The following is a 13,961-nucleotide window of genomic DNA, read 5'->3' as shown; positions in this document are numbered from 1 at the left end:
CCGCGGCCGATTTAAAGGCTACCATCTATGCAAGTGTGGTGTCTGGCGGTGACACCACATATATCATATAACATTTTCCTTGAATAGTACCTTAAAGCTAAATGAACATTGCAAATAGTGCCCATAGAAGATAATATACACCATAACATAAGATAAATACATTCAGTGACATCACATAATGTGGTATGTCTAATTTTGTTTTGTCTCTGGTATTATGGTGGTGTATGTTTTCCCTCATTTCAAAATTGCTATATTGTTTTTTGCATACAATGCTGAGGCATATATATAAAGATTAGTAACTGTTAATATTTTCAGCTGAATTAACAGTGACTGGCAGTGCTCTGATCTACCAGAATTGCTCATTGCCATCACTTTCTTCTGAATTTTTAGAACTTCAGTGATGTGAAGAGAGTGTCCCCATATCAGCAGTCCATACTCTATATGTGACTGAAAGAGTCCAAAATAAATAACTCTTAAATATTGTTTTGTCACCAGGCTTCTCAGTTTCCACGTTAAATATGTAACTTGAGACAATTTTGTGGAGGTATGGTTGATGTGTGTTTCCCACGTTAACTTAGAGTCTACATGAATTCCTAGAATTTTATCTGCTTTCACCTCTACTTGTCTGTAACAGTTTCCTGAGTCATTAAAGTCTCTGATGATGTCTTCAGCCTTGGAAGACAAAATACTAGGAAAAAAATTGTGCCTTGCACCATGGCCACATATCAATAAAGCAAATATCAGCAATAATGTAAATACCAGCTGTGAAAGTTGCATTCTATGATAACTTGTAATTTTTTTAGAAATCATCACTTTTCAAGATTCTTAGTTTTCATGCTGTTTTGTTGTCCAAAAGTTACCTGAGAACTGTGGAAATTGATGTACACAAAAATGTTAATGCTTTTCAGAAAATTATTTTGGTTGCGAGGAAGGCAGTCATTACTCGGTGACTTCACTCTTCATTCTGCACCTGATCACAAAACAAATTGTTGTCATAGACTGATTACTGGCTTGTGTTGTTTATGGGTCTGTGCATCTTGGTTGGCTCCCTCTTCTGCAGATTACAATATTTTCAGTCTACTGCACCCACATCCTGTTGTGATACTTCAAAGCCACTTGTCACATGTAGACAGAACATAGAAGGGTTCATTGTCAGATGTGTAGAAGACCCCACGAGTATCTTTCTACAGAGTTCAGTATGAGACATATTTACTGATGTTGAGCCATGTTGCATTCATTGAAATCCACAAAAGTCTACTTGTGTTCACAACTGTCATGGTGAATGAACTTCACATCTCTTGATATGCAGAACCCACGCTCACTTTCTGTCCAGAAGTGGTGCTGTCAGAATAGCCTACACATATTCCTTACTGTCCATTACAACTGAATTTTCTCTTGTGGCGACTATCGACCAAGTTGCATGTAGTATCTTTGTTTTGCAAAGCTCTTTGCACCAGTCTGTGTCCGCACGCGAAAGTTTACACACATGGAGAGAGGTCAAGAATGTATCTAACTGTATATGTGTGCTTCCAAGTAATAAAATAGTGTTTATTACATGTGGTATAGTGTGCATCATTGGATTCGGCAGTCCTACAACACTAAAACCCATCCTCTTCATCACAGTCTTTTCTAACAAGAGAAAATTGTCACCAAATGCACAATGATGAGGCATACCAAGCAATGATTTTGATGTAGTTTACTATGTTGATGGCTTCAGCTAAAAATAATGATGATAGTCCTGATTCAAACAAAATGCAGCAAACCACTTTGAAACCATTTTGTTGCAGCATACTTTGACATTTTCAGTTGTTTACAAGTGTTTGTGCCTAATACATTTTAGCAGTAATATCTTTGTTAAACAAAAAGAAAGTTTGCTCCATATTTGTCTGTTTATCTGTGTGAATAAACATATTTTTGAGAATTTTCAGGAGTTACTAGTGTTATACTTAACGTATTTTATAGTAAATCTTCATTTGTGAGTTACAGTTACTGTACTATGCATCATAACTGACAGCCTGTGTTACATTTAGTTTTCTGCTGTAACAAGGGTGTATTGCACCAGTCGAGATAACAATAATGTAGGAGAGTCAGAAGTTTTAATGTAAGTTACAAAGAAATGCCTCCAACATGAAAGAATATTAAACTCCTAGCAATTAGATATTGAAGCATTTCGAATAAAGTGTCATACTTTAAAGAGCTCCTAAAAAGCACTGGAGCCCACATAATACCGTGTTCAGAAAACTGCTTTAAACTAAAAGTTGATAATGGTGAAATTTTTGGGGAAAATTCAAGTGTATATCAAAAGGATAGCTGCACACAAGGCTGTCTGGGAAAGAGTTAGTATCAAGGGTAGGCATAAACAATAATGGGATCTTTGTGATCATCAGCAGTCATCCCCTCCCCTGGTGCAATAAAAATGTTGGTAAAAAACCTAGTTAATTAGTACATAAGTTCCCTGCAACAGATAGTTCCGAAATCCCCTCATGATGGAAATATGTTGGATCAAACCACAACCAACAGACCCAATCTCTCTGAGGATGTCTACTTTGATACAAATATGAATGACCATTATGCTATTGCAGCAGTAATGGTTATCAATGCACAAAGGGCAACTAAAAAAATTGTAGGAAGCTTTGTATATTCAACAAACTAGATAAAGAGGCAATAGTATCAAATCTCAAACAGGAACTTGAAGCATTTATCTTCACACTGGAGCGTGTGCAGGAACTATACTTCATCTTTAAAAGAATAGTTGACCATGTACCTAGTGGAACAGTTCATGATGGGAGGACCTAACCACGATATACAGTCATGCTAAAAAAAACCAGGGCTGTTGCTAGGTGTTTTGCCACCTTAGGCAAGAAATGAAACATGATGCCCCCTCTTTTTTACTACCCTCAGTCTCCACGATATGCCTCCATCCCCCTCCCTCCCAACCATCCCCCTCCCCCCTGCAATCAAAATCCAATGGGACAACAATGCAGATCTCCTAAGGTGACCAGATGCCCTTATTTTCTGGGGACAACAGTCCTCAGTTTCCATGCTTTGAACTCAGTTCCTTTAAAACGGAAAACAGATGCCTTCAGTTTCTCATTTTTTGTCCTACGTTTTTGAAATTTCCAAAATAATTGAAATAGGAAGAATGTGCTCAACATTTTAAACTAGAACTCAATTGAATATACCAGCACCACCAAATTTGGCATCAATTACTTACTTAATTGCAAGAAAATGGACTAATAAAGATGTGGAACTATATTATCGAATGTGTGAATTTATCCTTGAATTTAGAAATTATACTATCCTGATGAGAGACAGGCCAAAGCATCAGACTAGTTCATCTGGATAATTGTGTTGTTATTTTGTTTCTGTTCTAATTGAAATATTTTTAGAAATAGGAATAAATCTCATCTTTTTCATCATCCACTTTCATCAGAGTAAGTAAAGAGTTATTAAGTAACTGTTCTGTATACATTTGATAACATTTGGTGTTTTAATTTTTCCTCTTTTTCATTTTTTCTCCTCATTTTCTCAATTTTTTCATTGACTGATTTGAAATTAATTTTTTCTGGCGTTTTCCGCCCCTAAAATTTTGCTGCCCTAGGCGGCCACCTAGTCTTGCCTAATAGTGAAAATGGCTCTGAAAGAAACTTCTAAAAAACAGAGACTACTACATTTTTCAGTCATTTTTCTGTATTGGCACATGCTTTTGAATGATATAAAACAAATTATTGAAACAGGTTGCTTCCAAGATCTGCCACATACAAAGCATTTTTCAGCATTATGGAACTGCCAGCATGTTTCGTGCGGCATGTTGTGTATTACTGGCCATGGAGACAATGTTAATAGTAACCTCAGATTTTTCACAGATGGTGATGTTGTCTAAAATAAAGGATTGTGTCAAAAAACTGCAAAGGATTCAGCTGTATCTTGCTGGGTTTTCGATGAGGTGCAAAGATTGACAAATTACTGTGAATTTTTAGAAACATAAAATTATGCACTTCACTAAACAAAAAACTGTAGTATTCTATGACTACAGTATCAATGATTCAGAACCAGTTAAGTTGTACCAATATTTGGGTATAGCAAGTTGGGGGATATGAAATTGAACAATTACATAGTCTCAGTTGTATATAAAGCAAGTGGCAGACTTTGGTTCTTTGGTAATACACTACAGAAATGTAGTCAAAATACAATGGAGATTGTTTAAAAAAATTGTGTGACCTATTGTAGAATACTGCTCAAGTTTGTGGGGTCCACATCAAATAGGACTAACAAAGGATATTGAACTTATACAGAGAAGAGCAGCACAACTGTTGAGAATTTTGTTTGACCAGTGGGAGAGCATCATGGATGTGCTGAAGAGTCTAAATTGGCAGACACTTGAAGATAGACAGAAGCTATACTAAGACTACCTGCCTACAAAGTTTCAAGACCCAGCTTTAAATGATGAACTTATGAATATACTACTCCTCCCTCCTCTCCCCCCTTACATATCAGTTCCATGGAGATTGTGAAGACAACATTAGACTAATAACTACATGCACAGAGGTGTTTAAACAATCGTTCTTCCTGCATTTTATTCATGATTGAAGTGGGAAGAAGCTATAATAACTGGTGCAGTGGTAAGTACCCTCAGCCATGCACCCCACAGTGGTTTGCAGTGTATGAAGGTAGAAGCAGATGTCACCTGTATTCTGTACTTGAATAATGTCATCGACTGCAAACTTAAAATGTACTTGTGATTTTGTTGTTTATGAGAATGTGTTTGGAGAATGTGTTTATTGGCACTGTTCATGGCTCATTCATTGTTTCTTCATGAAAAACCACTCATTGACTCTTTATTTTCTTTTTATTACAAGGGCTACACTTTTTCTGGTTTTGGTTTGATTTTTGTCTCATATTTGTCATTCTCATTCATAGTACAAACTATTCACTCAAGTTAACAAACATTGTAGCATTCACAGTTTCATTGTGGTCTGAATGATTCCATTGTTTTCTCCCAAGAATTTTAGTTTTAGAACATTGGCATCTAGTCAATTGCCATGAGACTCAGTTGAAGTCCTAAAAACCACCATAACCATGTGGAAGACTGCAAAAACAAAAACAAAAGATCACCATCAATCTTGGCATCTATTGCTTGTAACTTATTCATAGTATTAAAGTATTCAGAAATGTGATACATCATGACATTTCCATCTTGTATTTCATGAAGTGTAACATATTTAAGCTGTGCTGCTGTTGAACAGGTCCTTTTGATGCAGAAATAGATTCTAGTTTAAGCTATATGTGATGTGATGTGGTGCATGTCTCAATTTGTTTCAGCTCATTTGGACTGATGGATAACATCAAATCAGCTTTTGCTTTTGTCAGGTCCTAGCCATGCTTAGTTTGTAGCTTCTGTGCTAGCTTGTTTATCATCTTCACATCACTGCAGGTCATAGTATCATTGTCATTGCAATATTCATTGTGACATGTTATTCATGTCATGTTAATTGCAGCAAAGTTTCGTTTGCTATATCAATGTTTTCTGCATTCTTTAAAGCAGATGGTGAAACAACAAAACCTACAAAGAGGTTCAAAGCCAGCACGTTTTAACCTCAGTCAATCAACAGCAATTATAAAACATATACATGATTTGTGGCATGGCACAGAACCAGATAAGGCTGTGTCAATGGCTGTGTTCTCAGACGGCTCTTATGATGTTCCTCCAGGTTTGATGTTTACAATGCCAACAGTGTGCAAAGATCGCTCATGGAAAATCAAACAGGTAAGAATAACTGAACACTCACAATTATTTTATTTAACTAGTAATGATGGTACAGAAAAATATAGTGCATGTAAACAGAAAAATAAGGTATAAAAACATACAAAAATATTAACAAACAAGTATACATAGCAAGTGAACATGTACAGACCTTATTAATTTCACAATTACATTCTAGGTCTATGTCCAGGGAGCTTAACTATGTAGTACACTTTGGAGAGGCCATAATGAAGTTCTATCAGTACCCTTGAAACTTTCTTATTGGTCATTCATGAATAATGTGGCCTGCTGTTTTTTCCATTGTACCACAATCATATTCAGGGCTGGGTATAATCCACCACTGATAAAGGGATGCAGATGGTTTTGATGCAGTTGAGGCAAGCTTCATATTTTTCTTGGCAGCTTCACATCTGTAGGTGATATAGGCAATACTCTACAAGAACAGAGTTGCTAAATGTCATTACAAATTGTGGCAAAATGATATATAATATTTCTCATAAGATGAGAAAACTGCAGAGTATTCACAATACATTTTGTTATTGACACTGAGAGGTAGAGCTCTTAGAAATTGTAATGAGTAAAATTTATATTGCCATCCACATAGAGCTATCATAATTGACCTCATAGGTTACATTTACATTAAACATGTACTTCACTAAGCTGTTGTTACAGTGTCTACTGTTTAAATATGGCAGTTGTAATGTGATGCAAGGCCGGAGGTACATCACTGCCGATGTGGATCTTAAAATCCATCTGCATGATTGGAGTATTATAATATTTCTGCTCTAGTTCAGAGTTAATCATTAAAAATGTTTACTAATGGAACTGATGAGAGCTGCAACATTATGACAAAAGATGAGACATTTTGATAAAGAAAATAAAAGAAATAAAAATCATAGTTCAGAATCAACAAAGCTGGTTTTGGATGTCAGTTATTAATAGGATGATACCAGACCATGTATCAGTGATATAGGTTTGAATCACCGATGCTGGCATGCATAAAAATGCATACAACAAATTGCAATCAGATTTTGTAAACCATGAATGGACAATGAAGAAATTTTCTATGGTTGTTCATGCAAAATTTCATATAGGCTGCTACAATGGTGACCAATCAGTTGCATCACCTTATCAAGACTTCCACATTGTCTCGCCCCAAATTAATGCTGAAACACATAAATACAGGTTAGGACAAAGTAGATGGAGTATAATACACTTTAAATAAGAACATTTCAGAGTTTAACTAATGTACTGTTATAGAATTTGTATATTAAAATGTTGCATCTCCAACAAAAGCATGCAAGGACATTGGGAGTGCAGACAGAAGAGGGTGAGGAAGGTAAGATCCCTCTCTAAAGATACTAGAATCATTTGTTTCAACAGAGATTAGTTGTAGAGTCACAGATCACTTTTATATAATTGTTTACTATGTTGCATCATTCCATCTATGGAGAGGCAGGTTGTCCAGGTATTGTTGTTGTTGTTGTTGTTGTTGTGGTCTTCAGTCCTGAGACTGGTTTGATGCAGCTCTCCATGCTACCCTATCCTGTGCAAGCTTCTTCATCTCCCAGTACTTACTGCAACCCACATCCTTCTGAATCTGCTTAGTGTATTCATCTCTTGGTCTCCCTCTACGATTTTTACCCTCCACGCTGCCCTCCAATGCTAAATTTGTGATCCCTTGATGCCTCAGAACATGTCCTACTAACCGGTCCCTTCTTTTTGTCAAGTTGTGCCACATACTCCTCTTCTCCCCAATTCTATTCAATACTTCATCATTAGTTATGTGATCTACCCATCTAATCTTCAGCATTCTTCTGTAGCACCACATTTCGAAAGCTTCTATTCTCTTATTGTCCAAACTATTTATCGTCCACGTTTCACTTCCATACATGGCTACATTCCATACAAATACTTTCAGAAACGTCTTCCTGACACTCAAATCTATACTCGATGTTAACAAATTTCTCTTCTTCAGAAACGCTTTCCTTGCCATTGCCAGTCTACATTTTATATCTTCTCTACTTTGACCATCATCAATTATTTTGCTCCCCAAATAGCAAAACTCCTTTACTACTTTAAGTGTCTCATTTCCTAATCTAATTCCCTCAGCATCACCCGACTTAATTCGTCTACATTCCATTATCCTTGTTTTGCTTTTGTTGATGTTCATCTTATATCCTCCTTTCAAGACACTGTCCATTCCGTTCAACTGCTCTTCCAAGTCCTTTGCTGTCTCTGATAGAATTACAATGTCATCGGCGAACCTCAAAATTTTTATTTCTTCTCCATGGATTTTAATACCTACTCCGAATTTTTCTTTTGTTTCTTTTACTGCTTCCTCAATATACAGATTGAATAACATCAGGGGGAGGCTACAACCCTGTCTCATTCCCTTCCCAACCACTACTTCCCTTTCATGCCCCTTGACTCTTATAACTGCCACCAGGTTTCTGTACAAATTGTAAATAGCCTTGTGTTCCCTGTATTTTACCCCTGCCACCTTTAGAATTTGAAAGAGAATATTCCAGTCAACATTGTCAAAATCTTTCTCTAAGTCTACAAATGCTAGAAACATAGGTTTGCCTTTCCTTAATCTTTCTTCTAAGATAAGTCGTAAGGTCAGTATTGCCTCACGTGTTCCAATATTTCTATGGAATCCAAACTGATCTTCCCCGAGGTCGGCTTCTACCAGTTTTTCCATTCATCTGTAAAGAATTCGCGTTAGTATTTTGCAGCTGTGACTTTTTAAACTAATAGTTCGGTAATTTTCACACCTGTCAACACCTGCTTTCTTTCGAATTGGAATTATTATATTCTTCTTGAAGTCTGAGGGTATTTCACCTGTCTCATACATCTTGCTCACCAGATGGTAGAGTTTTGTCAGGACAGGCTCTCCCAAGGCCATCAGTAGTTCTAATGGAACGTTGTCTACTCCCGGGGCCTTGTTTCGACTCAGGTCTCTCAGTGCTCTGTCAAACTCTTCACGCAGTATCGTATCTCCCATTTCATCTTCATCTACATCCTCTTCCATTTCCATAATATTGTCCTCAAGTACATCGCCCTCGTTTAGACCCTAATTTAAGGTAATTTAGAAAAAAGGCTACTATAATATTACAAGCCTACATCACAACTAGTCATGTTGTTATAAATCTATGCTGAAAATGTTGTTAAGAGTGGTGAAGGATATATGGTCAATGAACAGTGACTTAAAAATGAAACATCATGCAAAAGTTTATTAGAAGACAGTTATTAAAAGTATTCTTCATGTGACAATCTCTTCTTGTGTTTTTTAAATAGAAGACTCAAAACCATAATATACAATGTAAAGCCACAAATAGGCTATACTACATATATTTGGAACTTGTGTTTTAGAACTGATTCATATGCATGTGTGTGTTTTTGTGTGTTTTATTCAAATGTAGCTATCTGATTATTTCAACATAAAAATCTTACTTTTGCCAGAGTAAAGATTATAGTACCATTTAGCTGATGATTTTGTTGATATATCAACTCAAAAGTATCACCAGATGCCATCGGTTAATCAGATATTGTCAGAGCAAAAATATCATTAATACTTATTATAATATTGTTACATTCCAGCCTGGATTTTCCATTGTTTGATTCATTAATACTTATCTTCCACATAAAATAATCTAGTCCAGGGTTCATTGATCATAAATAATAACCTGATGTGTTTGTCTACATTCTTCCAATACATTCTTTCCTGATGCAGCAGCTAAATTCACAATTTTTCACTATCGTTGATTCAATTTAGTTGACACTATCATTGATCCCATTTAGTTGATTAACTCAAATCCAATATTCGGTATTACAGTCAGTATGAAATACAACAAATATCTGAGCAACAACAATAACACATGCCCTGCTTGACTTTGCACCAGCCTTCATGTAGAAATGTAATAACCCATGACACCAAACTCATTATTAGATGTTGGCAAAGATGTCATGAAAAATTACATTCTCACAAAAACTTCAGTGTAAAAGTATGTTTTCCAGTCATGAGGAACATGTTTAACATAGTTTGTTTTCTTAAATAATTATTTGCATTCAAACAAAATTTCATAAAAATATCAATTGTAAACAATTAGTTCAAAAATCTAACTTTCTACAAAACAGCATAATTATTTCAATTTTTAGCAAAGGCCTTGCAACAGTGGAAACACTGGTTCCCATCAGATCACCAAAGTTAAGCACTATCAGGCTAGGCTAGAACTTGAGTGGATCACTGTCCATGTCTGCAACTGCTGTTGACAAGCAGTGTACACTCAGCCCTTGTGAGGCCAACTGAAGAGCTACTTGATTGAGAAGTAGCGGCTCCAGTAACAAAAACTGAAATTAGCTGGGAGAGCAGTGTGTTGACCACTTGCACTCCATGTTCACATACAGCGATGCCTATGGTGAGAGGATGACACACCAGTCATTCAGTATCATTGGACCTTACAAGGGCTGTTCAGATGGAGTAGTTCTGTTACTAACATTTACACATGTTTCTCACACAAGAATTACATTTTTTGGTTCAGCAAGTTACTCTATATACTTTATGTTATGCATTAATAAACAGTCTTGTTATATCCATTCCAGTATTCTGGAACTCCCAAAATGATAATTTTGCCTCAAAGTGGAATTAATATTTCTTCAATATTTGACAATTTTGTTTCAGCTAATTATAAACTTATAAAAATGTTGTAACTAACTATTAAGCATAATACATTTGTTAATGACACAGTGTTTTTAGCATCAACTGGTACATAATCTACAATTTTTACATACATCACTAAATAATGAATCACAAACATGATAGGTGTGTGTGGGGACTTCAATTTCAAGTGACAATCTGTCGTATGCAATTACCATTGTCAGAGATTTTCTTTGAGTGAAGTTGTATGATTGGATTGCTGCTTGCATTAGTCTGTTCTTTGCTTTTCAATCATGTCAATATACTGTGCATGTTCTGAGCAATATTACACATAACATACTTTCTATCTTATTCTGCAGTCTGCTCATGTGTCATTACTTCTACCCACCCGGAATTCCCACAGTGTGTCTGTGACAAGCAAACCAAGATTTTTTGGCAAAATTCAAGATAAATAAAGGAGTGCTTTGCAGCAACAATGACAAGTTACAAGGAGCAACATATACTATGACAATTTTCTCAGCATGCTGACTTTAATTGTGGTTCTCCAAGTGTTTTTAAGAAATCTGCACAGACAATGAATGTGATGAAAAGTGGAAATGACAAACTGCAACAATTTTCATAGTGTCAATAATATGGAACATTTGCATAGACCAGGGCCAGCCAAATGCTGCACATTGTGCAAAGGTGTGGAAGTGTGGCACAGTTGTGCACATCTCAGCCAGCAGGCAATGCGGAACGACAATATCTGTGACTAGACACATATAGCAAATGAGTGGTGATGGTTCTGCTTCTTGCTTACATGGAACCAGGTGGACCAAAGCACAACCCAGTCTTGCTTCCCTCTGGCAACTGTAGCCTTATGTGAGACATACTGAGAAATGGCAAGTACTGCATAAAAGCAAAGAACGGGAGATCTGTGTTCTCAGTCATTTAAACACAACTGGGAACTGCAATTCTTCCTTACAGCAGTAGATGAAAACTTGCAGTTTTTACTGTGTTGCTGAATAATAGGTGGCCAGCACAAGTTCATGATCACAATATACTACAACTCATTTCATAAAGATGAGTGTAGTACCCTGAACAGTGAAGAACAGCAAGCTTAATTAAGTGTGCTTATGAAAATGGATGAGGCACATCGACAGGTTTGAAATCTAAGTCATAACAATTGATACCTTTTGAACTCTTCATTACTTATTACTGTACAATGTACTGTTTTCAATTTTTCAGAATGACAATCACAGGACATCTGTTGCCAGCAAGTTTCAAAATTACATCCAGGAAACAGTTTTCTGAAGAGGTGTTTTTAAAACACTGTGTCATTAAGGCTACAAAACTTTTGTGTCCCATAATCATTCACAGGTTTCAAGAAATTGTCCATTACAAACAAACAGTGACATGACATATAAATGTTATGGCTGATGATGTGCACAGGCAGTTAATAAATAAGGCTAGGAACTTTGTTGCTTTTTCTGTTGCATTGGATGAAGCAACAGATCATACAGATACTGCTCAGGTGGTGATATACATGCAAGGTATTGATAATGATCTGTGTGTAACAGAGGATGTTTTGGACTTAGTGGCTTTGAAAGGACCTACAACAGACGTAGATTTACCCCAAGCAGTCAAGCAAGTGATTGATGGTGTTGGTATGGATTGGAAATGGTTAATCTCAATGACCACAGATGGAGCATTGGCAATGCAAGGCCATCAGAGTGGACTCACAGCACTGATGCACAAAAAGCTAGAATGTACAGAAGACACATTGTCTGGAATTCACTGCATTCTACATAGAGCAAAATCAGTTAACTAAGCTATCTGAAAACACCTGGGCTTACACATTGTGAGTTCCAACAGTTCTTGGAGGAATTAGGAGAGGAATATAGTGACATATCTTACTATATTGAAGTATGCTGGCTCAGTCAAGGTAAAATGCTGAGAAGATTTTTTGATTTATGATTGGCCATGTACATTTCTTACATAGGAAGGGAAAGAAAACCAAATTAATAGATCCTTGCTGTATGTCAGACCTAGCATTTCTCATTGATATTATGTCTCACATGAACAGCCTGAATGTCATTTTGCAAGGTGAAAGTAATTTAATTTCTGATATATCAGAAAAAGTAAATGCTTTTGAATGGCAGCTTACTGTCTGGAAGAGCCAATTATTGTCTCACAACACTGCACTTTTCCCTACCTTTAATTTGGTCCATGAAAGTGCTTGATATCAAGAATACATGTCAATAATTGTAAAAATTAAGGAGCAATTTTGAGCATGATTTGTAGATGTTATGAGTGTGTCTCCTACCATTTTATGTTTTGCACAGCTGTTTTCAGAATCATTTGAAGACGTTCCAAATCATCTACAGATGGAATTAACCAATCTGCAGTGCAGTACACAGGTGAAGCACCAGTTCTTTGCAGTACCCAGTACAAAAGAATTCTAGTACAACTTTCCACAGCAAGAATTTTCACACATGCATCATAGAACTATGAGAATTATGTTCATATTTGGATCTAGTCATGTGTGTGAAAAATTTTTCTCCATAATTAAAATGTAAAATAAAGGTGTCAGTCTAGCATTAGTGACAAAAATCTTGGCAAGTGCTTGCATTTGTCAATGTGTGGTGTGTTTGTGCTTGTGCTTGATATTAACTTTTTCATTTCTCATCATCAGTGATAACATGTTTCAGAATTTTTTCTTTTTTCTAATTTAAAATTGTTATTTAGTAACTATGCCTCATCCTCCTCCATGCTACATAGGCAAACATTCTCATCTGAAAAATTTGTTATTAAACCAGTTGTTCCGCATATACTTACATGCTTGAAAATTATCCTTTAATTATTGAGAGATGTGTGATACCCCTGCCATGAAGCGTATATTGATAACTAATCTGGGCATACAACCAATCCAATATATTTATGCTCCATTTTTTAAAGTTTTGTTTTAGAACCATGATGTTTATTGATAGGGCAATGGAATAACATGTTACCTTCCCATGGTTGCATTACACACTGTGAAAAGAGCATGAGAGTGCTCCAGGTACAGTGTATCCCAGATTGTGGTTAAGGTGAAGCAGTGACATCTGTGATTAGAAACATATACTAAATGAGTAGTGGCAGTTCCATTTCCCTGTTTACACAACTGCTAAGTGTGCAAAGTGTGACCAGGAAGTTTCACATGTGCAGCATCTCCACACATGTGCAGAATTTCTGGCCAGCCCTCACGCTGAAAGTGTTTGGCACAGTTTGATCCTCTCATTGACTTAAAAAATTATTCAGATCTTGTCCTACAACCTCAGGTCAGTGTTTACTTTTGTGTTTCCTGGACATAAAGACCTGTGCAGCATCACTTGACATAATTTTATTAGTGCATCTGCACCAGTGGAAGGAGTGAATATGCTTATATTATTAATGGTGTGGTACAAGGGTAGTTTGAAAAGTTTCCAGAATGGAAGAAAGAACTCACATCAGTGCAACTTATTTATTTTTCATTGTAGTCTCCCTGTACATTAATGTACTTCATTCAGTGATGTTCCA

General features: G+C 36.3%; 1 protein-coding gene across 1 annotated transcript in view; it reads left to right on the top strand.

Annotated features, from left to right (window-relative positions):
- LOC124776216 (malate dehydrogenase-like) overlaps positions 1–12,868 on the top strand; it is a 47,319-nt gene extending 34,451 nt beyond the window's left edge. The window contains exons 4-5 of the mRNA XM_047251109.1: positions 5,543–5,767; positions 12,749–12,868. Coding sequence (XP_047107065.1) covers positions 5,543–5,767; positions 12,749–12,868 — 345 coding nt within the window. The remainder of the gene's footprint in view (positions 1–5,542; positions 5,768–12,748) is intronic.
- The last annotated feature ends 1,093 nt before the right edge of the window (positions 12,869–13,961 follow it).

The sequence above is a fragment of the Schistocerca piceifrons genome, chromosome 1, assembly GCF_021461385.2.
Source record: "Schistocerca piceifrons isolate TAMUIC-IGC-003096 chromosome 1, iqSchPice1.1, whole genome shotgun sequence".
Taxonomy (NCBI): Eukaryota; Metazoa; Arthropoda; class Insecta; order Orthoptera; family Acrididae; genus Schistocerca; species Schistocerca piceifrons.
This window is presented reverse-complemented; position numbering and strand designations above follow the sequence as displayed.